This window comes from Hyla sarda, chromosome 10, assembly GCF_029499605.1.
Source record: "Hyla sarda isolate aHylSar1 chromosome 10, aHylSar1.hap1, whole genome shotgun sequence".
Lineage (NCBI taxonomy): Eukaryota > Metazoa > Chordata > Amphibia > Anura > Hylidae > Hyla > Hyla sarda.
Window position 1 is genome coordinate 102953348 of NC_079198.1, and position 27078 is coordinate 102980425.

At 41.2% G+C, this 27078-nt stretch overlaps 1 protein-coding gene across 1 annotated transcript in view; it reads right to left on the reverse strand.

Moving 5' to 3' along the window:
• GABRD (gamma-aminobutyric acid type A receptor subunit delta) overlaps window positions 1-26477 on the reverse strand; it is a 49379-nt gene extending 22902 nt beyond the window's left edge. Inside the window, exons 1-6 of the mRNA XM_056543664.1 lie at window positions 26270-26477; window positions 11836-11948; window positions 10196-10263; window positions 9240-9460; window positions 5643-5725; window positions 3571-3708 (exon numbers count right to left, since the gene is read on the reverse strand). Of these exons, the coding sequence (XP_056399639.1) occupies window positions 3571-3708; window positions 5643-5725; window positions 9240-9460; window positions 10196-10263; window positions 11836-11948; window positions 26270-26334 (688 nt within the window). The 5' untranslated portion in view covers window positions 26335-26477. The remainder of the gene's footprint in view (window positions 1-3570; window positions 3709-5642; window positions 5726-9239; window positions 9461-10195; window positions 10264-11835; window positions 11949-26269) is intronic.
• Window positions 26478-27078: the final 601 nt, after the last annotated feature.

Sequence of the window (27078 nt, forward strand, 5' to 3'; positions counted from 1 at the left end):
TGGTAACTTAGAGGAATTACTTGATATCCAAACTTTTCTGAACAGTATAGACCATGATCTACAGTTCACACTGACACATTCAGACCATACCATACACTTCTTGGATACTGAGGTCACCATAGTGGGGAACAAGCTGTCTACTGATATCTATAGCAAGCCAACAAACTGCAATACATTACTTAAGTTTGAATCATCTCATCCCAGATCTATGATAACATCATTACCTTTAAGCCAATTCATATGTGCCAGTCACATTACAGATACAGAAGAGAAATTTGACAAGGCAGCCAATAAGATGGTTAGACAATTTCTCAACAGAGGCTATCCTGCTAACGCCATACTACATCACATACACAAAGTACAAGATAGGCGCAAGTCCGGTAATTATCAGAAAACATAAAATAACAAAACAGATGGTATACCATTTACAACTACATATAATGAAAGATCTGGACCTATTGCCAAGGCGGTCAGGAAACATTGGCATACAATCAAAGACAACTATCCATATATCTCCGAATTCCAGGCACCCCTCCTCATGTCCTATAGGAGGGCCCGGAATGTGAAAGACCACTCGGTCAAATCGGATACATCAAAATATGGTGGTTCCACACAAAAGTACATAACAATCCAGGCTAAAGGATGTTTTCCTTGTAGGAAATGTGTTAATTGTCGCTATATCCAAAAGGGTGATTCTTTCATACATGCAGTGTCTCACAAATTATATCCTATCAAATTCCATTTAACCTGCAAAAGTGATCATGTGATTTACATCCTATGGTGCCCATGTAATTTGATTTACATGGGCGAGACTAAGTGCGATTTTAAGACAAGATTAAATCACCACCGCTATTCCATTAGAAAAAAACGTACAGACCTACCAGTCTCCAGTTATTTTACAGAAATTGGCCATACAGAGTCAGACCTCAGGTGCATGGTAGTGGACCACATCAGAATCACCCTTTTGTAAAAACGTGAACTCAAGTGTATATACAGTATGAATAAAAATGTCTGAAACCTAGGGGACTCAATGCAGAGTTCATTGTCTCACCAAATATGATGAAAAGCTAACATGTATAGCCCCTTATTCTATTAGAGTCACTCACTTGTGTTAGAGTTTAATGTGATATGTGACTTATTTTATCTTTTCTTTATTTTTTAGATTACCTTTTCATTGGGGACCGAACAGTCATGATGCAATGTCTAAATATTCTTCAAAAGATTTTTTCTTCCATAAGCTTGATCTAAGTCATTGTTTATCCTTTATTATATATGATGGGGGAATACTCTTGGGAGTCCAGAATGATGTGCGCTGCTGTCTTTGAGAACATTTGAGCACTTCTTCCACAATACAGGGACACTTGAATCAATGGTTGAATTGGCAGTTCCCTAGAGAGTACCTGTTTTGGGGTTGCCATATGACCACAGCCGGGATGGTCCATGTATTATGGATCTGTTCCTGAGCCTTCCTAAGTGGCCCCATATCTTGGAGGATTGCTGTGCTCATATCCCGTGTTGAATGCCATGGTATGTCTGGGACTCCTAATATATTCCTCCCATATATGATATATTCCATTGAATGCCACTTTCTCACTATATGCATTAATATAGAATATGCTATTACGTCTACCTTATTCCTACAATACTAATTAATTATTACCAAAGAAAGGGATGTTGTGCATAGCAAGCTCAAAAGGTGCTGCTGTGCCTTTAAATGCAATGTTATTGACAACAATATGATGATGGGTTGTTGTGCCCTTCACTAAGATGGCGCTGAGAAACTCTCTCCGTACTCTGAGCATGAGTGGACTTCCGCAGCCGACAGGAGTACGTTGCCAAGGACACTATCGGCTACAGAGACGTGATCCCTTCTCACCCGAAAGTTCTCCTCTATTGTTTACAACGCCGATCCCGGCGTAACACGCCGCATACAGCGGGCGGATTGTGGACATCGTGACTGACATCCCCGGGAGGTAATGAAGCACACCTGCACTGCACTATTGAGGTTGGATTTCAGATCTTATAGATACTGTATTTATGTATCTCACAGCGGTGATCATACAATGATTGTACTGTATATATATATATATATATATATATATATATCTTAGGAACTGAGCTTGCTTGATACATGGTGTCCGAGCTGATGTTTGGAATTAACTCTCTAGACGCCACGATCAAAGTTGATTGTGGGATCGAAAATGCTGAAAATCTAGTGCAGGTAGCACAGTGGAGCTGATTGGGACATGTCAAAATCACGGGGTCCCCGTCAGCTGAGAGGATGATCGAAAGGTCCCCTACCTGCCTCCTTCCCGTCCAATCGGCGCTCCAATATTGCAGGCAGCCTGCACTAATGGATTGCCGATGACACTGATCAATGATGTGCCTTCGAAAAAAGGCAGGTAGCAGTCCCCTATGGGAACTTAAAAATTGTGAAAAAAATATGTAAAAAAATAAAAATAAAAAATAGTAATAAATGTGAATAAGCACCTCCCCTAATGAAATTTAAATCCCCCTTTTCCCATCTGTCGCTTGAAGAAATGTCCTAACCATTAAAATATAATGTTAATAAAACTGCATGGTCAATGGAGGAAACGTTAAAAAAGGCTCAAATAGTCCCTTCAAAACAAAAATGCAGATAAAAGCTACAGATCACAGTGCAAGAAATGAGCCCTCATACATCACCATATGTGGAAAAGTAAAAAAGTTATAGGGGTCAGAAGAGGACAATTTTATTCTAATTTTCTTACAAACAGATATAATTTTTTTTAAAGTAGTAAAATAAAACAAACTCTACATAAATTAGGTATTGCTGTAATCCTCTGGACCTACAGAATAAAGATGTATCAGATGCATAGAAATGAACCCCCCAAAATGTGCAAACATTCCTTTTTTTATTTCTAATGTTTTTTTTTCGTTCCGCTGTAGATTTTGTGGTATAATGAGTGATGTCATTTCAAAGTACACTGCTGACGCAAAAACAAGCCCTCATATGGAACTGAATGAAAGGTGTTTTGCCTAAAAAATTGGCCCGGTCCTAAAGGGGTTGAGCTACTGTAATCAGCTGGGGGCTGCCTGGTATGGTCCGGTCTTGAGTCAGGAGCATATGCAATACACCCTCAACTCCACCATGAGGTATATACACGTCAAAGATCGTTAAGAGGTAAAAGTCCATTAACCAGCTGTCTTCAGCACCTGTGTTGATTTGGGCCACACTAAATACCGATACCTGATCTGGCAGTGAGGGAATGAAAAGTCTCACTACCAACCTGCCTTTTGTTCCATAAAAACCCAGGCCTGAAAACAGACTATGACAGATAATAAGCCAATCCACCAGAATTGTCATGTATTGTCATGTTTGGCCTGCTTCAACCAAGGGACTGTGGAAGGCTGCTTCAAGTTGCATACTTTGCATGGTTGTAGGTTAGTTAATTGTCTTGACTGCCTTATGATCTTTCCTGAGCATGAACTTGGCAAATTGTCATCATGGACCCCAGGTCTGAAAGACCTGTGCATTACTGAAAAAGTATTTAACATTTGTTTTACGTGTACTCCACATGTCATATTTACCTGATTTGAAGTTCATCACTTCTTTGGTGAATTTGTAGTCAGTAATGGTGAATTGTGCCAGCTCAAGCTTATCAAGTCCATGGATCTGTTCTTGGGTTTCTGACCAGTTGTAGAGAATGTCTTCAGCAGAATAGCCATCTGCATGATATTGGAAAATGATAACCCACCATACAATACACAGGATGAGACAAGGAGGTTTAATGGAGTTCGGCATGTACAACGTTATATAACTTGGTCACTGAAGCACAATACCTAACTGTGACACTTCAACGCTTCTTCCTTTTTTAGTATTGCTCTGGGCACACCATTGTCACTTCTATTCTACACAGCTTAAAATGCATTTATTCATTGTCAAAATAGAGATGTTGCCTGACAGAAGGGTAACCTTTTTTTTTCCTTAAGTACAAAATATACGTTTGTTGGAAGAGACGAAAATCAGAATAAAGTGAATTTCAATAACATACCAAGGACTTGCATAAATATGTATCATTATTAGAATTGGTCTCAACAGTATGAGAAAGGGTTGTTTTCTAAAGTAATTGTCTCTGATATACAGTTTTATAAGGTGTTGTAGATAGGGAAGAGCTATTTATATTTTCCAACCATATTGTATATTAGAACAATTCAAGGCTACAGCTTTTTGAAATGCATCTGAGTTTCTTTCATTTTAAAGACATGTCAATGGCTTTATTTTCTATGTCAATATTAATTAATAAAGTGTTGCCTTTAATTTTGGGAGCTGGAACATTCACCTTAAATTTTTCTACAATTAATGGGGTACTCTGGTGGAAAACATTTTTTTTTTTAAATCAACTGGTGCCAGAAAGTTAAAGGGGTATTCCAGGAAAAAACAAATTTTTTATATATATATCTACTGGCTCCAGAAAGTTAAACAGATTTGTAAATTACTTCTATTAAAAAATCTTAATCCTTTCAGTACTTATGAGCTTCTGAAGTTAAGATTGTTCTTTTCTGTCTAAATCCTCTCTGATGACACCCGTCTCAGGAAACGCCCAGTTTAGAAGCAAATCCCCATAGCAAACCTCTTCTAAACTGGGCGTTTCCCAAGACAGGTGTCATCAGAGAGGATTTAGACAGAAAAGAACAACCTTAAAGGAAATCTGTCATCAGAATCACCCGCACTAAACATGTTACACAGGCTTGTAGTGCAGGTGATCCTGATTAAAACGCTTCTTACCTGGTTAAAAATGGTTCAGCGGTTCTTCAGATATCTTTATTTTTAGTTTTCTGTTATTCCGTGGCTTGGGACTCAGTGGGAGGTGTTATCATCTCGGACTCGGCTAAACGTCATTCTAGCTGGGCGGAGCTCATGAATATTCATGAACTTATCCTCGTAGTCTAACTCCTTTTTCTAGGTCTGGTGGGGAGGGCTGCGCATGCGCCGCGTTCCGTACACCCGGAAGCGGCGTTCTCCCCCTGGCTTCACTCGAGCTGCAGCCCAATACAAGTAAGAAGACGGCCTGCTGCATGAGTGAAAAGCCGGGGGGAGAACGCCGCTTCCGGGTGTACGGAACATGCGCAGCCCTCCCCACCAGACCTAGAAAAAGGAGTTAGACTACGAGGATAAGTTCATGAATATTCATGAGCCGGGCGGCCGCTCCGCCCAGCTAGAATGACGTTTAGCCGAGTCCGAGATGATAACACCTCCCACTGAGTCCCAAGCCACGGAATAACAGAAAACTAAAAATAAAGATATCTGAAGAACTGCTGAACCATTTTTAACCAGGTAAGGAGCGTTTTAATCAGGATCACCCGCACTACAAGCCTGTGTAACAGGTTTAGTGCGGGTGATTCTGATGACAGATTTCCTTTAACTTCAGAAGCTTATAAGTACTGAAAGGATTAAGATTTTTTAATAGAAGTAATTTACAAATCTGTTTAACTTTCTGGCACCAGTTGATTTAAAAAAAATATTTTTTCCAAGGGAGTACCCCTTTAAAGTCAAAGTATCAAACAATATGGGAACAATTATTAATATATTGCATTCATTTTTTTCTCATTCTATAGCCGGTTTAATGATACAGGATGTTAGTAAGGGCTCCAAAACTTACAGCTTTCCAGGTCCAGCTTGCATTCTTGCTCATCTAATGGGTACTTTGTTAAGTCCATGTCACATGAGACTGTTGATGTGATTCTGCCATTAACATAAGTTTTAGATTACACAATAAAATGAGTGTAATACTGTGTAAACTTCACGCTTCACACATATTTATTTATTTAGTTAGTTAGTAATTTAGTTAGTTAGTAATGTTATACTATTCTCTTTAGCTGAGATAATACATATGCTTAGAAGTATTAGGCTGGAACTCCACTAAGGTTTTTTTTTGCAAAAACACCGTCAAAAACACCAATTTTCCCGCACAGCGTTTTTTCAGTGAAAAAACGCCACGTTCAGATGTTAGCTGCAAGTCAATGGTAAACTGCAAAATGCCAGATTCACTTGGCGTATTTCAGTTTGGCGTATTTTTAATCCTTTTGGCGTTTTTCAGCATTTTGAGGCTGGATTTTCAAAATGCCCTGCAAAAACCTAGTTTGGCGTTTTTGCCCTGAAATCGTGGCGTTTTCCTTCCATAGAAGTCTATGGGAGAGCAAAAACGCCAAGAAAAACGTCATGTTGGATTTAAATTTTGCGTTTTTGCAGGCGTTTTTTATTCTTTTTTGGACTTTAGCGATCCAAAAAAATATGGAGATACCTTTTTTTTAATTAAAATTTCGTAGGGTACCATAAAAAAATTAATAAAAAAGATACAGTAGTGATGGAAAAAATTGTACCTAACGAAATGTATCTTTTTTATTACGAAATGTTTATTCATTTTTAAACAGGGATCAATTTATGTGAGCGGGTAAAGCGCTCAAAATGTAGCAGACAATAATAAAAAATGTAGTGTGTGTGCGTGTTTTTTTTACATTTTTTAGGTAGTACTACTACTCCCAGCATGGAACACACTGTTCCATGATGGGAGTAGTAGTTACCTGTACTTATTGACAGATCGCTGGGGTCCCTTGCGATCCTCTTGCATAATGTATAGATGCGGCGGCCGCTCTTCTATGGTCCCTGCACTGACGTATATATACACATATTCATATTTCCCACAGCTGTGATTGGTCAGATGGTTCCAGCCAATCACAGCTCTCTGTGAGAAATCAGAATGTGTATATATACGGCGTGCAGGGGACCATAGGAGAGCGGCCGCCGCATCTATACATTATTCAGGAGCATCACAGCGGGTGTCAGGAGTGATACCCGCAGTGATCTTCCCTTAACTACAAGTACTACTACTCCCATCATGGAGTACACTCTGCTGCATGCTGGGAGCTGAAGTACCTGCATTAATAGACAGATCGCAGCGGGTGTCAGAAGTTACACTCGCTGCGATCTGTCTATTAATGCAGGTACTTCAGCTCCCAGCATGGAGCAGAGTGTGCTCCATATTGGGAGTAGTAGTGCCTGCTAAAGGACACATCACATCGGGTGTCACTACTGCTACCCGATGTGATCGTCCTGTCTATAGCAGAGATGCAGAGCGGCTGTATACATCGCTCGCATCCCTGCTCTGCACTATACTCCGGCCGCTCATTCATTGATGTTTCCCTCAGAGCTAAGATTGGCTGAAACCATCCGGCCAATCACAGCTCTGGGTGGGAAATATGAACGGCCAGTGATGTGAATAGTGCAGAGAAGTGAGCGCTGTATAGAGCCACATCACTGCTATATTAGGGACAATCGCATCGGGTGTCAGACTGACACCCGGGGCGATATGTCTATAGTACAGGTACTACTACTCCCATCATGGAACAGTCTTGTTCCATGCTGGGAGTAGTAGTACTACATAAAAAATGTGAAAAAAAAGTTAAACGAACACACGCTTTATAAAAAATATTTATTAAAATGTTGTTATAAAAAATAAACATTTAGCTAAATACATTTTTACATCCCTACTGCATCATGGCAGTTTTTCTGGCGTTTTTTCAAGCGTTTTTATGCCACAATCGAAAACTAATTTCCGTCTGCCCAACAACGCTAGTTATTATTTTGCTGTACACTATAACTTTACTACTTGGAGTCTCCTTTTGCGAAGAAGAGCTATATAGTGCAAAGTGCTGCAGAATTTGTTGGCACAATATTTCTATTATTATTACTAATAATAATAACAACACGTATTATATATATGGAATTATGAAATATTCTTCCGTTGCTGTTCAGGTACTGCAGCTTCAGATAAAGCGGCTAGAGATGAGCGAACTTACAGTAAATTCGATTCGTCACGAACTTCTCGGCTCGGCAGTTGATGAATTTTCTGCATAAATTAGTTCAGCTTTCAGGTGCTCCGATGAGCTGGAAAAGGTGGATACAGTCCTAGGAGACTCTTTCCTAGGACTGTATCCACCTTTTCCAGCCCACCGGAGCACCTGAAGGCTGAACTAATTTATGCAGGATAAGTCATCAACTGCTGAGCCGAGAAGTTCGTGACGAATCGAATTTACTGTAAGTTCGCTCATCTCTAAAAGCGGCCATCATACATATTATACATAATATATATATACAGGGATCAAGTCCTGAAAAAAAAAGTGAGGGAACTCATCCAAGATTTCCACTCAAGGGCTGGTGCTGCAGGACTGGGAACAGTGTTACTGCTGTGAAAAAAGTGCAGGAACTCAGTTACTGCAGGACTTGAGCCCTGGATATATATATATATATATATATAAATATATATATATACATATATATATATATATATATATATATATATAAATATATATATATATATATATATATATATATATATATATATATATATAAAAATACTGTATTGTAATAGTACACTGTGCTATTGGCCTAACCTGTGCCACACCATTGCGTTGCTGCTGTCCAGTTTAATGTCGATAGGGTAGGGGGGGAGGTCTATCCTTTATTTTCTAATGGGGTCATATAATTTGTAGTTACTCCATTTGTATTACGATATCTCCTATGTTTAGTGGTTCTTTAAACATGTCTCAAAAAGCTAACAAGTGTGGGAGTTCATAATTTAGCTTGCCGTACCTAGGTTAAATCAGTATTTGCCTACCAGTGTGCCTCCAGCTGTTGCAAAATTACAAATACCAGCATGCCCGGCAGCCAAAAGCTGTCCGGGTATGCTGAGAAGGTTGTAGTTTTGCAACAGCTGGAGGCACACTGGTTGGAAAATACTGGGTTAAATTGATAAAAAATAACCCAGTGTAGAGACCAGCTCTCTTACCCAAGGCAGCGGTTTGATATTTACCCTACCATAGATTTTAGACGGATAGATAGATATAGATATATGATAGATATAGATATATGATAGATATAGATATATGATAGATTTCAGACGGATAATTGTTTCCCCTATTGACATGCATGTCAGGCTCTGCTGAGCATGCACGCTATGTTTATGTATGTAATGTTCAAATATGCATGTACAGCTGTGTCTATATATAATTATCCTTGCATGTAGAACAAGATTGATTTTTACATTTTTTCTTATCCATAAATTGTGTCCACCACCTCTTTGCACTGGCTCTGAAATAAGTCTCTACTGTATATCCTCTGAAATAAGTCTCTACTGTATATCCTCTGAAATAAGTCTCTACTGTATATCCTTTACATATAATTTGCCTTGACCTCTTACCTACTGCTGTACAAGATGACACCATCTGGCTGTAGTCGGATTAGTTTGTTTTCTACCGTGACATCATGAAACCAGGCAGATTTGGCGTTCACTATAAACGTGTCTGGGAGCCAAAGTTTCTCCACAAATCTGCTGTCGAAGCCAAGAGTTTTGTTGGTGTGGTTGTACGAAAGCCTTTCATCTCTCCAGCTCTGACGTAGGAACACTGTCATTGTGTATTCCTGAACAATAAAATAACTCAGGATAAGTTAAAGTGTCTGGACCAGTTTTTCCCCAACCAGGTTGCCTCCAGCTGTTGCAAAACTACAACTCCCAGCATGCCCGGACAGCCTATGGCTGTCCGGGCATGCTGGGAGTTGTAGTTTTGCAACAGCTGGAAGGACCCTGGTTGGGAAACACTGGTATGGAATATCAATTGAACATTTTTATTCTCTAAAAAAATATATATATATATTTCATTCCATAATAAGTGATTCTTTAATACCGAGCCCCAATGTCCGAGCCCATATTTGCCTGTAAAAAAATGATCTTTCCCACTTGTTGCAGCTAGAGATGGGCAAACTTACAGTAAATTCGATTCGTCACGAACTTCTCGGCTCGGCAGTTGATGACTTATCCTGCATAAATTAGTTCAGCCTTCAGGTGCTCCGGTGGGCTGGAAAAGGTGGATACATTCCTAGGAAAGAGTCTCCTAGGACTGTATCCACCTTTTCCAGCCCATCGGAGCACCTGAAAGCTGAACTAATTTATGCAGGAAAAGTCATCAACTGCCGAGCCGAGAAGTTCGTGACGAATCAAATTTACTGTAAGTTCGCTCATCTCTAGTTGCAACCATTAAGTGCAGGTCTCTGTGTAGCTCGAATTCGAGTCAGCTTTTTTTTTTTTGCACCACATCGCCACCTAGTGGAGGCAACAGGCATCTGACATTTTCGACATATGTTGCGTTGTAATATTACCATGTTTATTTCAGAGATGTGGTCAATGCTGGTCACTTCAATGTCTACAGCTATGATCACAGGAGGACCTGCAAAGGACAAAATAAAATAAAATAAAAAATAATTATGTCTTCAAAAGCAATTTTTTTCTTTTTTAATAGTTAGTACAAGTCAGGATAGGCACTGTCAATTCAAGTCAATGGGCGTCCTCCCCAACGACAATATCAGTGCAGTAATCCCTTAAACGGGTACTCTGCTGAAAAACATCTTATCCCCTATCCAAAGGATAGGGGGATAGTGTTGAGCACGGATATTCGCAATGCAAATTTTTATCGCCAATATCTGCACTTCACGATTTCACAAATATTTATAATATAGTGCTATAATGACAAATATTCATTTTTTTTTTGTTTTGTTTTTCACATGCAAATTTTTATGCAAATTTTATGTGAATTGACATTTTTTTCACATGCTAATTGTTATGCAAATTTTCACATGAAATAAAAGTTAATGAACATAGGGAATATGCGAATTTCGCGAACATAGGATGAATAATTGTCAGTATATTTGCGAAATATTGCGAATTCGATTATGGCCTCTGCTGCTCATCACTAATAGGGGATAAGATATCTGATTGTGGGGTCCTGCTGCTGGGGACCCCCACGATCTCCTGCGCAGCACCCCAGTCATCCGTGCACAGAGCGAATTCCGTGCCGGATGACTGGCAACTAGAGCCCCACGCCCCCGCCATTCATGTCTATGGGAGGAGGCGTGATAGGTACGTACTAACGGTCACGCCCTCTCCCATAGACATGAATGGAGGGGGCGTGGCATGACGTCATGAATGCGGAAGCTCCAAGCTGTCATGTTCCAGACACTGCTGCTTCCGTCCCAGAGATCGTGGGGTACCCCCACTGGGGGGATAAAGGGATAAGATGTTTTTTGGCTGACTACCCCTTTAAGTTACAATATCAATTGGTTCCAGGACGACCATTGTATGTTGAAACCATTGTATGTTGAGACCATAACTCTATGAAAACCTGGTAATTGGTTGGGAAGCCCCACAATGTCATTTAAAAATAGGAAAAAAGTGAGGATTAAACGAAAATAAGTAGATAACTAATACAGATAAACAAGTCCTTACATATAAAAGTAAGAAAGATCTGCTGGGAGCTGTAATCACTGTCTATGTAGAGGACAGGTGCTTCTTTAGGGTCCTGTACAGTACACACAATGTCCTGAAAAAGTAAAATGGAGCTGCCCCCACCTGGTGTCCAAAGGAGCAGCTAACCCTGCCATAGGTTAAGAGTGGTACAGAACATGTAATACCTCCCTGTACTGTAGGGAGGCGCTATCAGACAGGTATTCAGTGCATGCACTTCAGTATTACAGGGATTTTACCAGTGAAATGCCCATTCTGATTGGTCGGTTCTTCCAGCCATTGACAGATTTTGCAGATCTGGACTGTCCTTAGCATTGTATGTTGAGTTTGAAAAGACTGTTGTATCACTGTATTACATGATTGCTCCATCCAGTTCCTTTTTTACCTTGCAATCATCCAGCTAACAGACTGATCTGCTTTGTAGGTCAGTGATATTATACTGTTCCCTAACGTATTTCTTTTTTATAGGTAATATCAGTAATAAAATCCTTATATTTACCTCCAATGCCGGGTCGGAATTTCCTTGCATATCCTTTCATCAACCCTTCCAAACTTGGCATCCAGGCTATATCAAGATTAGTTCCAATGTAATCTCCAATGTCCTCTGTACCACTGACAAAAGTAGTAACAACAAAACAAATCAACGGCTATCCAGGTTTTAGAGAAATAGAGCTCTGACCATTAAAAAGACATTTAAAGAGTAACTGTCACCAAACTATACTTTTAATATATTGTTCCTTATGTAATTATAAGACACCTTGCTATTTGCTTGCAGTTAAAATTCTCAACCTTTATATGTTTTTGATGTGATTGAAAAACAGCCACTAGATGGCTCTGTTCTGTTCCCTGCCACAAGTCAAACAGTTAGTTTGGTCTCTTCCCGGCCTGGCAGGAGACCAAACTCAAAGCTCAGAATTTTTTTTAACCCCTTAACACATATGGACGTTTATGAACGTCCATAAGCATCTCCTGAGGTATGACGCGCGCTCAGCGGGTGAGCGCGCATCATACCCGGTGGGTCCAGGTTGCTATAAGCAACCAGGACCGTGGCTAATGCCGGACATCGCCGATCGGGCTGATGTCCAGCATTAACTCTTTAGACATGGCGATCAAAGTTGATCTCCGCGTCTAAAGTGAAAGTAAAAGCTTCCCAGCAGCTAAGTCAGGCTGATCGGGACCATCGTGGTAAAATCGCGATGTCCCGATCAGCTAGGACGCAGAAGAGAGGTGCCTTACCTACCTCCTGAGTGTCTGATCGGGGATTGATTGCTCTAAGCCTGAAATCCAGGCTTGAGCAATCAACCACCGATAACACTGATCCCTGCCATTGAATGCAATGGCATTGATCAGTGTATTGAATGAATGAACTGCATGTTATAGTCTCCTATGGGAGCTATAACATTGCAAAAAAAAGTGAAAAAAATAAGTTAATAAAGATAATTTAACCCCTTCCCTAATAAAAGTTTGAATCACCCCCCTTTTCTCAATTAAAAAAAAACTGTGTAAATAAAAATAAACATATGTGGTATTGCTGCATGCTTAAATGTCTGAATTAAATGCCACAATCAATGGCGTATGCGCAAAAAAAATCCAAAGTCCAAAATAGCGTATTTTTGGTTACTTTTTAGACCATTAAAAAATTTATAAAAAGCGATCAAAAAGTCCGATCAAAACAAAAATGGTACCGATAAAAACTTCAGATCACAGCGCAAAAAATGAGCACTCATACTGCCCCGTACATGGAGAAATAAAAAAGTTATAGGGGTCAGAATAGGACAATTATAAAAGTATGAATTTTCCTGCATGTAGTTATGATTTTTTTCAGAAGTCCGACAAAATCAAACCTATATAAGTAGGGTATCATTTTAACAGTAGGGACCTACAGAATAAAGATAAGGTGCCATTTTTACCAAAAAATTTACTGTGTAGGAACGGAAGCCCCCAAAATTTACAAAATGAAGTTTTTCTTCAATTTTGTCGAACAATAATTTTTTTTTCCGTTTTGCCGTAGATTTTGTGGTAAAATGACTGATGTCATTACAAAGTAGAATCGGTGGTGAAAAAAACAAGCCATCATATGGACTTTTAGGTGCAAAATTTAAAGTGTTATTATTTTTAGAAGGTGATGAGGAAAAAACGAAAATGCTAAAACTAAAAAACCTTAAGGGTTTAAAGAAATGAATCAGCTTTAACCTCTTTAGATGAAATTAAAGATGTTTAACCCCTTAAGGACTCAGGGTTTTTCAGTTTTTGCACTTTCGTTTTTTCCTCCTTACCTTTTAAAAATCATAACCCTTTCAATTTTCCACCTAAAAATCCATATTATGGCTTATTTTTTGCGTCGCCAATTCTACTTTGCAGTGACATTAGTCATTTTACCCAAAAATGCACGGCGAAACGGAAAAAAAAATCATTGTGCGACAAAATCGAAAAAAAACCCGCCATTTTGTAACTTTTGGGGGCTTCCGTTTCTACGCAGTGCATATTTCGGTAAAAATTACACCTTATCATTATTCTGTAGGTCCATACGGTTAAAATGATACCCTACTTATATAGGTTTGATTTTGTCGCACTTCTGGAAAAAATCATAACTACATGCAGGAAAATTTATACGTTTAAAAATGTCATCTTCTGACCCCTATAACTTTTTTATTTTTCCACGTACGGGGCGGTATGAGGACTCATTTTTTGCGCCGTGATCTGAAGTTTTTATTGGTATGATTTTTGTTTATATCTGACTTTTTGATCACTTTTTATTCATTTTTTAATGTTATTAAAAGTTACCAAAACTTTGGAAGGACTTTGGAATTTTTTTGCGCGTACGCCATTGACCATACGGCTTAATTAATGATATATTTTTATAGTTCGGACATTTACGCACGCGGCGATACCACATATGTTTATTTTTATTTTTTTTTACACTGTTTTATTTTTTTTATGGGAAAAGGGGGGTGATTCAAACTTTTATTAGGGAAGGGGTTAAATGACCTTTATTAACACTTTTTTTTTTACTTTTTTTTTGCAGTGTTATAGGTCCCATAGGGACCTATAACACTGCACACACTGATCTCTCATCCTGATCACAGGCGTATATTAACACGCCTGTGATCAGCATTATCGGCGCTTGACTGCTCCTGCCTGGATCTCAGGCACGGAGCAGTCATTCGTCGATCGGACACCGAGGAGGCAGGTAAGAGCCCTCCCGGTGTCCGATCAGCTGTTCGGGACGCCGCGATTTCACCGCGGCGGTCCCGAACAGCCCGACTGAGCAGCCGGGATACTTTCAGTTTCACTTTAGAAGCGGCGGTCAGCTTTGACCGCCGCTTCTAAAGGGTTAATACCGCACATCGCCGCGATCGGCGATGTGTGGTATTAGCCGCGGGTCCCGGCCATTGATTAGCGCCGGGACCCACGCGATATGATGCGGGATCGCGGCGCGATCCCGCTTCATATAGCGGGAGCCGGCGCAGGACGTAAATATACGTCCTGCGTCGTTAAGGGGTTAAGGGAAGACTTTATCTTCAAACAGATGCAGCAAAACTATAGTCTTAACCCCTTAAGGACCCAGCCAATTTTCACTGTAGGACCCGGCCATTTTTGGCACATCTGACCACTGTCACTTTAAACATTAATAACTCTGGAATGCTTTTACCTTTCATTCTGATTCTGAGATTGTTTTTTCGTGACATATTCTACTTTATATTAGTTTGTCAATACTTGCATCATTTCTTGGTGAAAAATTCCAAAATTTGATGAAAAAATTGAAACTTTTGCATTTTTTTTTACTTTGAAGCTCTCTGCTTAAAAGGAAAATGGATATTCCAAATAAATTATATATTGATTCACATATACAATATGTCTACTTTATATTTGCATAATAAAGTTAACATGTTTTTACTTTTGGAAGACATCAGAGGGCTTCAAAGTATAGCAGCAATTTTCCAATTTTTCACAAAATTTTCAAAATTGAAAATTTTCAGGGACCAGTTCAGTTTTGAAGTGGATTTTAGGGGCCTTCTTATTAGAAATACCCCATAAATGACCCCATTATAAAAGAGAGGGCAGTAGAGGGTTCAGGAGGGAAGGAGCGACAATGGGATTTTGGAGATTGAATTTTGCTGAAATGGTTTTTGGGGGGCATGTCGCATTTAGGAAGTCCCTATGGTGCCAGAACAGCAGAAAAACCCCCACATGGCATACCATTTTGGAAACTACACCCCTCAAGGTACGTAACAAGGGGTACAGTGAGCCTTAACACCCGCCAGGTGTTTGACGACTTTTCGTTAAAGTCGGATGTGTAAATGAAAAAAATGTTTTCACTAAAGTGCAGTTTTTTTTCTCAAATTTACCATTTTTACAAAAGGTAATGGGAGAAAATGCCCCCCAGAATTTGTAACCCCATCTCTTCTGAGAATGGAAATACCCCATGTTAGGATGTAAAATGCTCTGCGGGCAAACTACAATGCTCAGAAGAGAAGGAGTCACATTTGGCTTTTGGAAAGCAAATTTTGCTGAAATGGTTTTTGGTGGGCATGTCGCATTTAGGAAGCCCCTATGGTGCCAGCACAGCAAAAAAAAAAAAAAAAACTCGTGGCTTACTATTTTGGAAACTACACCCCTCTAGGAACGTAACAAGGGGTATAGTGAGCCTTAACAACTCACAGGTGTTTCACGTCTTTTTGTTAAAGTTGGATGTGTAAATGGAAAAAACATTTTTTCACTAAAATGCTGTTTTTCCCCCAAATTTTACATTTTTACAAGGGGTAATAGGAGAAAATTACCCCCAAAATTTGTAACCTCAATTCTTCTGAGTATGGAAATACCCCATGTGTGGACGTCAAGTGCTCTGCTGGCAAACTACAATGCTCAGAAGAAAAGGAGCGCCATTGAGCTTTTAAAGAGTGAATTTGTTTGGAATGGGAGTCAGGGGCCATGTGTGTTTACAAAGCCCCCCGTGGTGCCAGAACAGTGGACCCCCCCCCCCACATGTGACCCCATTTTGGAAACTACACCCCTCACAGAATTTAATTAGGGGTGCAGTGAGTATTTACACCCCGATGGCATTTGACATCTTTGGAACAGTGGGCTGAGCAAATGAAAAATTTAATTTTTCATTTTCACGGACCACTGTTCCAAAAATCTGCCAGACACCTGTGGGGCATAAATGCTCACTGCACCCCTTATTACATTCTGTGAGGGGTGTAGTTTCCAAAATGGTGTCAAATGTTCTGGCACTATGGGGGCTTAGTAAACACACATGGGCTTCAATTCCGGACAAATTTTCTCTTCAAAAGCCCAATGGCGCTCCCTCTCTTCTGAGGATTGTAGTGCACCCGCAGAGCACTTTACTTCTACATATGGGGAATGTTCTTAGTCAGAAGGAATTGGGCTACAAATTTTGAGGGTCTTTTTTCCTATTTTCCCTTGTGAAAATGAAAAATTTAGGGTAACACCAGCATGTTAAATTCCGTGAGGGGTGTAGCTTCGTAAATTGGGTCACATGTGGGTATTTATTTTTTGTGTTTATGTCAGAACCGCAGTAAAATCAGCCACCCATGTGCAAATCACCAATTTAGGGTACATAGTGAACTCTCACTCCTGAGCCTTGTTGTGCGCCCGGTGGAAAATAATTAGAAAACAAATGTTTTTACATCAACTGGTGACAGAAAGTTAAACATATTTGTAAATTACTTCTATTTAAAAATCTCAATCCTTCCAGTACTTATCAGCTGCTGTATACTACAGAGGTAGTTGAGTTGTTTTTTCCAGTGTGACCACAGTGCTCTCTGTTGACACCTCTGTCCGTGTAAGGAACTGTCCAGAGAATAAGCAAATCCCCATAGCAAACCTGTCCTACTCTGGAGAGTTCCTGACACAAACAGAGGTGTCAACAGAGAGCACTGTGGTCAGACTGGAAATAACTACACAACTTCCTCTGGAGCATACAGCAGCTGATAAGTACTGGAACGATTAAGATTTTTAAATAGAAGTACAGTGACCCCCCGACCTACGATGGCCCCGACATATGATCAAATCGACATACGATGGCCTCTCAGAGGCCATCGCATGTCGATGTCAGCATCGACATACGATGCTTTTTTATGTCGGGGCCATCGCATTAAGTGCTATCCAGCAGCGCAAAATGCTTAAGCTGCTGCCAGGTAGCAGCTTCATGTTCCCCGTGTGGTGCGCTAAGTATTACTTACCCCTCCACGATGCTCCGGGGTGCCCTCCGGGTCCAGCGCTGGTCTTCCGGTGTCTTCTCGGCCCTCTCCGATGACGTCAATACGCTGCTGCGCACGTCATCCAATAGGAATGGCATACGCAGCGGTGTAATGACGTCGCTACACAGGCCCAGTAAGGCCTTGCGGAAGACAGCAGAGGACCGGAGAAGACAGCAGAGGACCGGAGAAGACAGCGGAGGACCGGAGAAGACAGCGGAGAGCCCAGCGGAGGCCCGGGGTCACCATCGGGAGCGGCGAGGACAGGTGAGTACAGCTTCCTATACTTTACATTGCACGAATCCCTCAACATACGATGGATTCGACAAACGATGGCTCGTTTGGAACGAATTACCATCGAATGTTGAGGGACCACTGTAATTTACAAATCTGTTTAACTTTCTTTCACCATTTTTTTCCACCAGAGTACCCCTTTAAGTAGGGTATGTACTATAATTTGAGAAAGCAGGAGGTCTGTAGCACAACCAGCATTCAACCAAGGTTCCTTGGGTGCACAAGAGAAGTGATTCTGAGATCCACCGGCCATTCTCCAGAAGATCATCTGTTATTCCAGAGGACCAGTCCTACTTTAAGTACATTAAATATTTGATGCCAAAACAGAAATGGCTTCTGGCAGCCAATTCTAAGGGTAAGTAATGGGCTAGTACGTAGAGATGATAACATTTCCCACAATTTATTTTGGGTCTAATTAATTGGAATTGGCTGTCAGATTCAATTTGGTCAGACTATATTTGCTCCACATTAAAAGAGCCCTAAATGCCTGGTGTGCATGACACCTTGAGGTCTCCTAGATGTCAGCTTTTTTTTATTTATCCTGTGAAACCATGGTAGGATTCCCAACAGTAGTAATACAGCACGGAACATGATGGACTATGCAGGAGATGTCCGGCTGGGTAGGACTAGTAGTATAGGGGCAGCAGCAATACAGTATGGAACATGATGGACTAGGCAGGAGATGTGTGGCTGTGTAGGGCTGGTAATATTGGCAGCAGTACAATATAGAACAGGATGGGCAAATAAGGAGATGTGCAGCTGTGTAGGACTAGTAGTAGTAGTAATAGTAGTAGTAGTAGAAGCAGCAGCAGTACAGTATGGAATAGAATGGACAAGGCACTAGATGTGCAGCTGTGTCAGGCTAGAAGTAGTGGTAGTAGGGACAGCAGCAGCCAGAAAAAAAAAAACTATCAGAAACAAATAATTAAACTTTTATTAGGGAAGGGGCTTTTTTTTTTTTTTTTTTTTTTTTTTTTTCTTACATTTATTAACATTTTAAATTTTTGTCACAATTTTCTTGTCCCCATAGGGGAATAATACATGCAAACTTGCCAATGCATACACCAGTGTTTCCCAACCAGGTGCCTCCAGCTGTTGCAAAACTACAACTCCCAGCATGCCCAATATGTCACTACCTGTTTCCAGAATTACTTGGACCAACCTCAGCTTAGCACAGCTCCTATCCACGGTCCCCTCAGTCCAGCACTGGCTTACCACATCTTACAGAGAATCAATCTAACAGCACAATGCCTAACTGGATAGTAATTTTTTTTATTTACATCACACTGTCCACTGTCAGTGTCTTTCTGTGTCCAATAAGGTTACAGCTGTAAACTACTTGTCTTTGGACCCATTGTGGCTTTAGCCCTGTCCTCCTGATGATCAAGCAGCTCAACTGGCTCAGTTGCCCTTTGGCCTCACCAAAATCTACCAGCACCCTACTTTGGCAACTGACCAGCCCTAGTTTTCTAAGCCAGTCTCTGTCTACTGCTCTGTGATGGGTGTTTTTCTGGCAGCCGGTTTCACTGTCACTCATGCTCTTGATACACTCAAGCTCTGGCCTGTAGCCCTCAGTCTCCCAACTGAGATACACAGCCTCCCCAGGCACTCCATGTGGTCTCAGTCACTTTCTTACTTTCTACTTACAAACTCTATGGGGGACATTTATCAATGTTTCTTATGTATTCCTTTTTTTAGTTATTATTTATAATTTTTTATTTTTTTTTGCTTATGTGCGACTTATTTATCAACTGCTTTCAGCCTGTTGATAAATTTCTTTCATGTAAACAATTTTTCTTTTTTTGCTTTGGTAGTGGCTTTTTCTGCTCCATGTCTGAACTGGAGCAAATTTACTATGTTTTTTCATGTAATGTGACTTTTTTGCGACTTTCACACTTGATAAATCTCTGACCACTGCAAGTCAAAAATCACTTTTTGCTTTGGTAAGCAAGATTTTTATTTTTTGTTTAGGACACTGCACAATCGAAAAGTCGCAGAAAAAAAAGAGTATTCGCAAGTGCGACTTTTTTGCGACAATTTTAAGCAAAAAAACAAACAAACTACTAAATGCTTTGATAAATGTCCCCCAATGTATATTGGGGGGTATTTACAAATAATAGCTGTGGTATGTGTTTTTTACTGCTTTTTTTTCCATGGGTGGCTTTTTTAACTCACTGCACCAAATTTACAAAAAGGCACATATTGGGCGATAAAGTTGGTACAAATTTAGAAATGACAGAAATGTCATATGTGTGCATTTACCCACCTTTCAGGTGATAGTTCCAGAAAGCAATTTCAGAGGTGATTCCTTGCGTGTTACTGCAAGGAAGTTTAGTAGCTTCATTGTGAATATCCTTTATTTTACATTTCATTTTACATCTTTTCATTAGCTCACAGGGTTATAAATCCATGAGGGGAAGGGGGCGTGGGATGTGATTGGTGAACCTGTTCATGCAGCCTTGTCCATGAGTCATCTCTTGTCCATGACTCATGGACAAGCCGAGGCTGCTGCACAACTGGTTAGTGTCCCATGAGGTATGAGGACCCCGTAGTGGTGGGATTCTGATGAGCCATTTTCTTGATAAACTACTAGAAAATTATGAAACAAACATATTACAAAAGGTGTCTAATTTGCAACCGTAAAAATTTAGTACATTTTAAAGTAATAATTTGGATAAACAGGTGAACAAGTATGGTTTGTAAACTTAATTGTACCAAATATTCAGACTTTTAAAGGGTAGCTCCCACCATCCTCTTTTTTTTGTTTTTCTGTCCCTGCCTATTGCCCATCTATCCCTAACCCCCTCTCTGCCTTTATTTTTTTTTTATTATCTTAAAAATGGCATTTTGTCTGCCTGGTAGTGTGCTCACTACCAGGCAGACTTCCCGAGCAGGCACCACGTCACTGATGCCTGCTGGGGGCCGACTTCCGCCCTTAGTTCTTCTGACAGGGTGCCTCGAGCTGTTTCACCACTACAACTCCCAGCATGCCCTGACAGCAAATAACTGGAGGCACTCTGTGTTGGAAGACACCCAGCCCCCGACCAATATCACCCCCCCCCCCTCACCTGTGCCGGAGCATGAGCGGGGGTCCGTAGCAAGCAACAAGCGTGTACCCGGCTTCCTGTCATGCTCCTACACTCTGTAAACTGTCTCTATGTTTCTGGAGGATTGAAAGTCCTCCAGAACCATAGAGAGAGTTACCAGAGTGTAGGAGCATGACAGGAAGCCGGGTACACACTTGTTGCTCTGTGTGATATGGGCCCTCCTGTAAATGGCTCCCCCCTCTCCATATAACTCGCTCCCCCCGGCAATGACAGGACACAGCTGCAAGAAGCAGTGAGGAGGCGGTGTATCCCCACTGGAGCCGGGGCTGTAAGGAGAGGTAAGAGCCATGTGCCTCCCTGCTGCAGGGAGAATATGCAGCAGGGAGGCAGCCAGTGTGAGAGTCCAGGGAGCCAATGCGCAGCCCTGGATTTCACTGTGCTCGTTCTCGCCTGTTTGATTGACAGGCGGGAGCGAGCACCGCAGTGACTGGAATTTCGACTCATTTGCCAGGCTCAAATGAGACGAAATTCTGTAGTGACGTCCAGTGGCGTTGCTAGGGTTGGTGTCACCCGGTGCGGTAGAAAATAGTGTCACCCCCATACCTACCCCCCCCCTCAGTAAGTTTTTAGCCTGTTGTGACAGACACCACTGTTGTAGCGCATTGTGAGAAATTCCAGTATAATAATCAGATATACCAGTTGCCACAGAATGGGAAAGTGTTAAAGAAGTTTTCACCATTGAAATATACAGCTCCCAGAATTACTTAAAGGGGTACTCCACTGGAAAACATTTACTTTTATATCAACTGGTGCCAGAAAGTTAAACAGATTTTTAAATTACTTCTATTTAAAATCTTAATACTTACAGTACTTATAAGCTGGTGTATGCTCCACAGGAAGTTGTGTAGTTCTTTCCAGTCTGACCACAGTGCTATTTGCTGACACCTCTGTCCATGTCAGGAACTGTCCAGAGCAGGATAGGTTTGCTATGGGGATTTGCTCCTACTATGGACAGTTCTTGACATGGACAGAGGTGTCAGCACAGAGCACTGTGGTCAGACAGAAAATAAATTAAAAAGGAAAATAACTTACTGTGAATCGCTTATACAGCAGTTAATAAGTACTGGAAGGATTAAGATTTTTAAATAGAAGTAATTTACAAATCTGTTTAACTTTGTAGCACCAGCTGATTAAAAAAAAATGTTTTCCAGTAGAGTACCCCTTTGAGCAGTGGTGAGGTTATGCTGGGAGTTGTAGTTTCACTGACCTAACTGTAGAACTGACAAGTGACTACAGCTCTGATGTAGAGAGGAGAATGTACAATGGTATCAGTGACTACAGGTGACATCTTCTCTATAGTGAGGAGAATACACAATGATATCTGACTACAGGTGATGTCTTCTCTATAGTGAGGAGAATACACAATGACATCAGTGACTACAGGTGACGTCTTCTCTATAGTGAGGAGAATACACAATGATATCAGTCACTACAGGTGACGTCTTCTCTATAGTGAGGAGAATACACAATGATATCAGTGACTACAGGTGACGTCTTCTCTATAGTGAGGAGAATACACAATGATATCAGTGACTACAGGTGACGTCTTTTCTATAGTGAGGAGAATACACAATGATATCAGTGACTACAGGTGACGTCTTCTCTATAGAGAGGAGAATACACAATGATATCAGTGACTACAGGTGACGTCTTCTCTATAGTGAAGAGAATACACAATGATATCAGTGATTACAGGTGACGTCTTCTCTATAGTGAGGAGAATGTACAATGATATCAGTGACTACAGGTGACGTCTTCTCTATAGTCTTCCCTTATCTAATTCAGATGGTACATACCGCCAGGACTTGTTCCAGCTAAAACTTCTCTCTGCAGAATGTGACACCCAGACGTGTCCTCACTATGTCAGCGCATTCTCATCCTCTATATGAAAACAATTATTATTATAAACCTGAGAGACACTGTATCTTCTAAATATAATACTACTATACACTATACTCTTTGATTATAAACCTTCCATACACTGTACCCTCTGAATATAATACTACCACACACTGTACATTCTGAATATAATACCAACACATACTGTACCCTCTGAATATAAATCTGCCACATACTGTACCCCTGAATATAATACCGCCACACACTGTACCCACTGAATACAATACTACCACATACTGCGCCCTCTGAATTTAAATCTGCCACATACTGTACCCTCTGAATATAAATCTGCCACATACTGTACCCTCTGAATATAAATCTGCCACATACTGTACCCCTGAATATAAATCTACCACATAGTGTACCCCTGAATATAAATCTGTCACATACTGTACCCCTGAATATAAATTTGCCACATACTGTACCCCTGAATATAAATTTGCCACATACTGTACCCCTGAATATAATACCGCCACATACTGTACCCTCTGAATATAATACTACCACCCACTGCGCCTTCTGAATATAATAATTAGAGATGAGCAAACTACAGTAAATTCAACTCGTCACAAACTTCTCTGCTCGGCAGTTGATAACTTTTCCTGCATAAATTAGTTCAGCTTTCAGGTGCTCCCGTGGGCTGGAAAAGGTGGATACAGTCCTAGGAGACTCTTTCCTAGGACTGTATCCACCTTTTCCAGCCCACCGGAGCACCTGAAGGCTGAACTAATTTACGCAGGATAAGTCATCAACTGCCGAGCCGAGAAGTTTGTGACGAATCGAATTTACTGTAAGTTCGCTCATCTCTAATAATACTACCACAAACTGCGCCCTCTGAATATAGTACTACCACAAACGGCGCCCTCTGAATATAACGTTGCCATACAGTGCACCCTCTGAATATAATACCACAACCGCAGTAACACCCCTCAACATCCGTTAGCTGATGCTATTACGACGGGAGGGGGGTATTGGTGGTGTTGCTAGTGAATGATGGGGGTGCTACTACTCGGGGGGTGTTGCTGGAGGATGATGAGGGTGCTACTAGCCATCCCCCCTGGCAGTATCATCCCTATCATCCATCGGCAGGATCATCCTCCTGGCAGGAGCACCGCCATCATCCACCATCAGGATCTGCTGATGGAGGTGCTGCTGGGGGGGGGGGGGTGTTGCTGGTGGATGATGAGGGTGCTACTGCCAGGGGGGGAGCATTAGGTAGGCAGCAGTTCCCCCACATTAGGTAGGTCGCAGTTTCCCCACATTAGGTAGCATCTATTCCCCACATTAGGCAGCATAGATTCCCCACATTTGGTACCAGTTCCCCCACATTAGGTAGGTACCAGTTACCCCACATTAGGTAGCAATTTCCCCACATTAGGTAGCACAGATTCCCCACATAAGGTAGCACAGACTCCCCACATAAGGTAGCATAGACTCCCCACACTTGGTAGTAGTTTCCCCACATTAGGCCGCAGGTTCCCCACAATGGGTCAAAGTCTCCCCACAATAGATTGCTGGTTATACACACACACACACACACACACACACACACACACACACACACAAAAAAACACATACAACACAGAGAGACACACACACAAACACACACACAAAAAAACACATACAACACAGAGAGACACACACACAAACACACACACACAGTCAGAGAGACACACACTCACAGACACACACACACACAGTCAGAGAGACACACACTCACAGACACACACACACACACACACAGTCACACACACATGCACACAGTCACACACACACAGAGTCTCACACACACAAACATAGATAGAGACAGACACACACACACTCACCCATCCATCCAGCGCAGCGCTCCTTCTCACCGGGCGCCGTGCGAGTGACGTAACTGACGTCCTCCTGCGCGGCCATACGGTGTGAGGTCAGGCCGGCGCAGACGTGGGAGCGGAGGCCGGGCACAATGCTGGAGAAGGTGAGGGGGGTGTGATGATGGACGGGCGCACAGTGCAGGAGAAAGAGGGGGGTTGCTGATGGACGGGCACACACAGCGCGGGGGGGGGGGGGGGGTTGTGCTGACGGATGGGAGGCCGGTCGGGCACAGATGGGGGAGGTGGTGTCTGTGTAGCTGGGGGGGTGCGGCTACGGAACGTCTTGGTGTCACCCCATTAGGTTGGTGTCACCCGGTGCGGGCCGCAACCACCGCACCCGGGTCGCAACGCCACTGGTGACGTCACTGCCGAATGCATTCGGCCACTAGGAGGGCGACCCCTAGTGGCCGAATTTAAAAGTGATTTTAAACTGGTTTAAAATCACTTTTTTTAATTAAACTATATTAGAGATATGTTGTAGTACTTAAGTACTACAACATATCAATTTTTTTATTTCATGACAGTGCCCATTTAAACATGTCCATTCAAACCATATTGAAAAATGTTTACAAACAAAAAAACAAATAAATATAAGTAATGAGTAATTTCACCACTTTTTTATGGTGGTGATTTGCGCCATTTTAAAGGTGTTTCATAAAATTTTGCGCCTTTTTAGAAAGTCCCATTTTCATAAATTCCTGACTACTGCAAAAACCTGACTGAAAACACGCATACCACAGCCTAACACAGGAATGCACGAATATGAAAAGTCACAAAATTAGCAAAAACCACAATTTTACCCCCCAAAAAAGGGTAAAATGCTTCATAAATAACCTCCCACCCCATTGTCTTTGGACTACAGCAACATCTAGTGGCAATAACCAACAGTGCAAAAATCCATTCCATGCATGGGATTAAAACAAAATAGCAAGCTATCATGTGTTTTCAATGTTATGTGATGTTACAAAAATGTTTTGATAAGATCAGATGTCATGAAGATAGCCTCTGCAAAATCCCATGTGCCTGTGTTAAAGACCTCCTCATACTGAAAGGATTACTTAACTCTGAAAAGATTTGGTGCAATTGATCTTCAATGACTGTTATGTTCAATGTGCCTGACAGTGAAATATTACTGATAATATTACATAATATCATGAAATAGAAAGCATCAATGAATGCACGTGTGCACGTGGGTTGAGTCCGTCTAGTCAAATCATGTTTTTTTTTTTGCTGTGATTTGTGCAAAATCATCTCAGCAAAAGTGATTCAATCACATCATGTAAACTTTCCCAAAAAAAATTAGCTTTTGAATCAAGTCATCTGTATACATACTATTAAATGTTTTTTTCAGTCATAATGCAAATAGGCTAGATGTCTACCCACCTCTGGATGATCTTTTACTTGTGAGATCAATATTAAATTACCAATTTAGCTCTGCTACATGCAGTTATGTTAGGACACCTAATCTAACTACCATGGTGAACTAAGCTGAGGGAAAAAAAACATCATCCAATAATGGAAATATGAGGACAAGAATAACAATTGTACATTACCTGTGTCTCATTGCATTTGTGGTATATGTTATAGAAAATAGCAGGGTCCAGAGGATATATCCCATGTCTATAGAGCTTGGTGGATGCTCACAGACTAGAGCTATATTCCATCACAATAATATAATGCAGTTATAAGTGGCTTGTGCGGTGCTGGATGCCAGTGCACTTCACTGGATGCCAATGAGCGGTGCCCAAAGTCCTATAGTTCAAGCCACGTAGAGCAGATTGCAGAACTGTTAGGTCCTTGCTGCCTTTGTGATGAGTTTTCTGTATCTTTTTTTGTTATCATGATCAGTCTGGTGATGTAACTATCTCATGAATAAGTATGTGTATAAAATTATTAAAACATTGAGGATCAAGCTACCAGGCCACAGTAATTGATTCTAAGGCATCAGAATGAGCAATATCTAGAAACATATCTACAAATAATAAAACAATGAGAATCATATTCAAAAACTGTGTAATATATGTCAAAGTAATTGTGGTATCCCATTAAGGGATGATGTGCCCCATACTGTCCTCCTGCCCTGTCAGGCAGAGTCCATGCATCTCCCCAGGGTCCCCCTTACAGTTCACCATGTTGTACATAGGTTTTGTATATATATTGTACTGTTGCTTTAATGTTTGGATCACATCATTGTTACCCAGGAGGATCCAGTGACCAGGTGACCACCAAGTGACCTATGGGCTCCTTGCACAGCCCCCCTATATAACCAGGGGGGGGGGGGGCTGCAATCTCTCTTTCCTGCTGAGGTCCAGTGCAGTCAAGTTGTTCCAGTGTCTGTGCCCAGAGCTTTGGAGACCTCAAG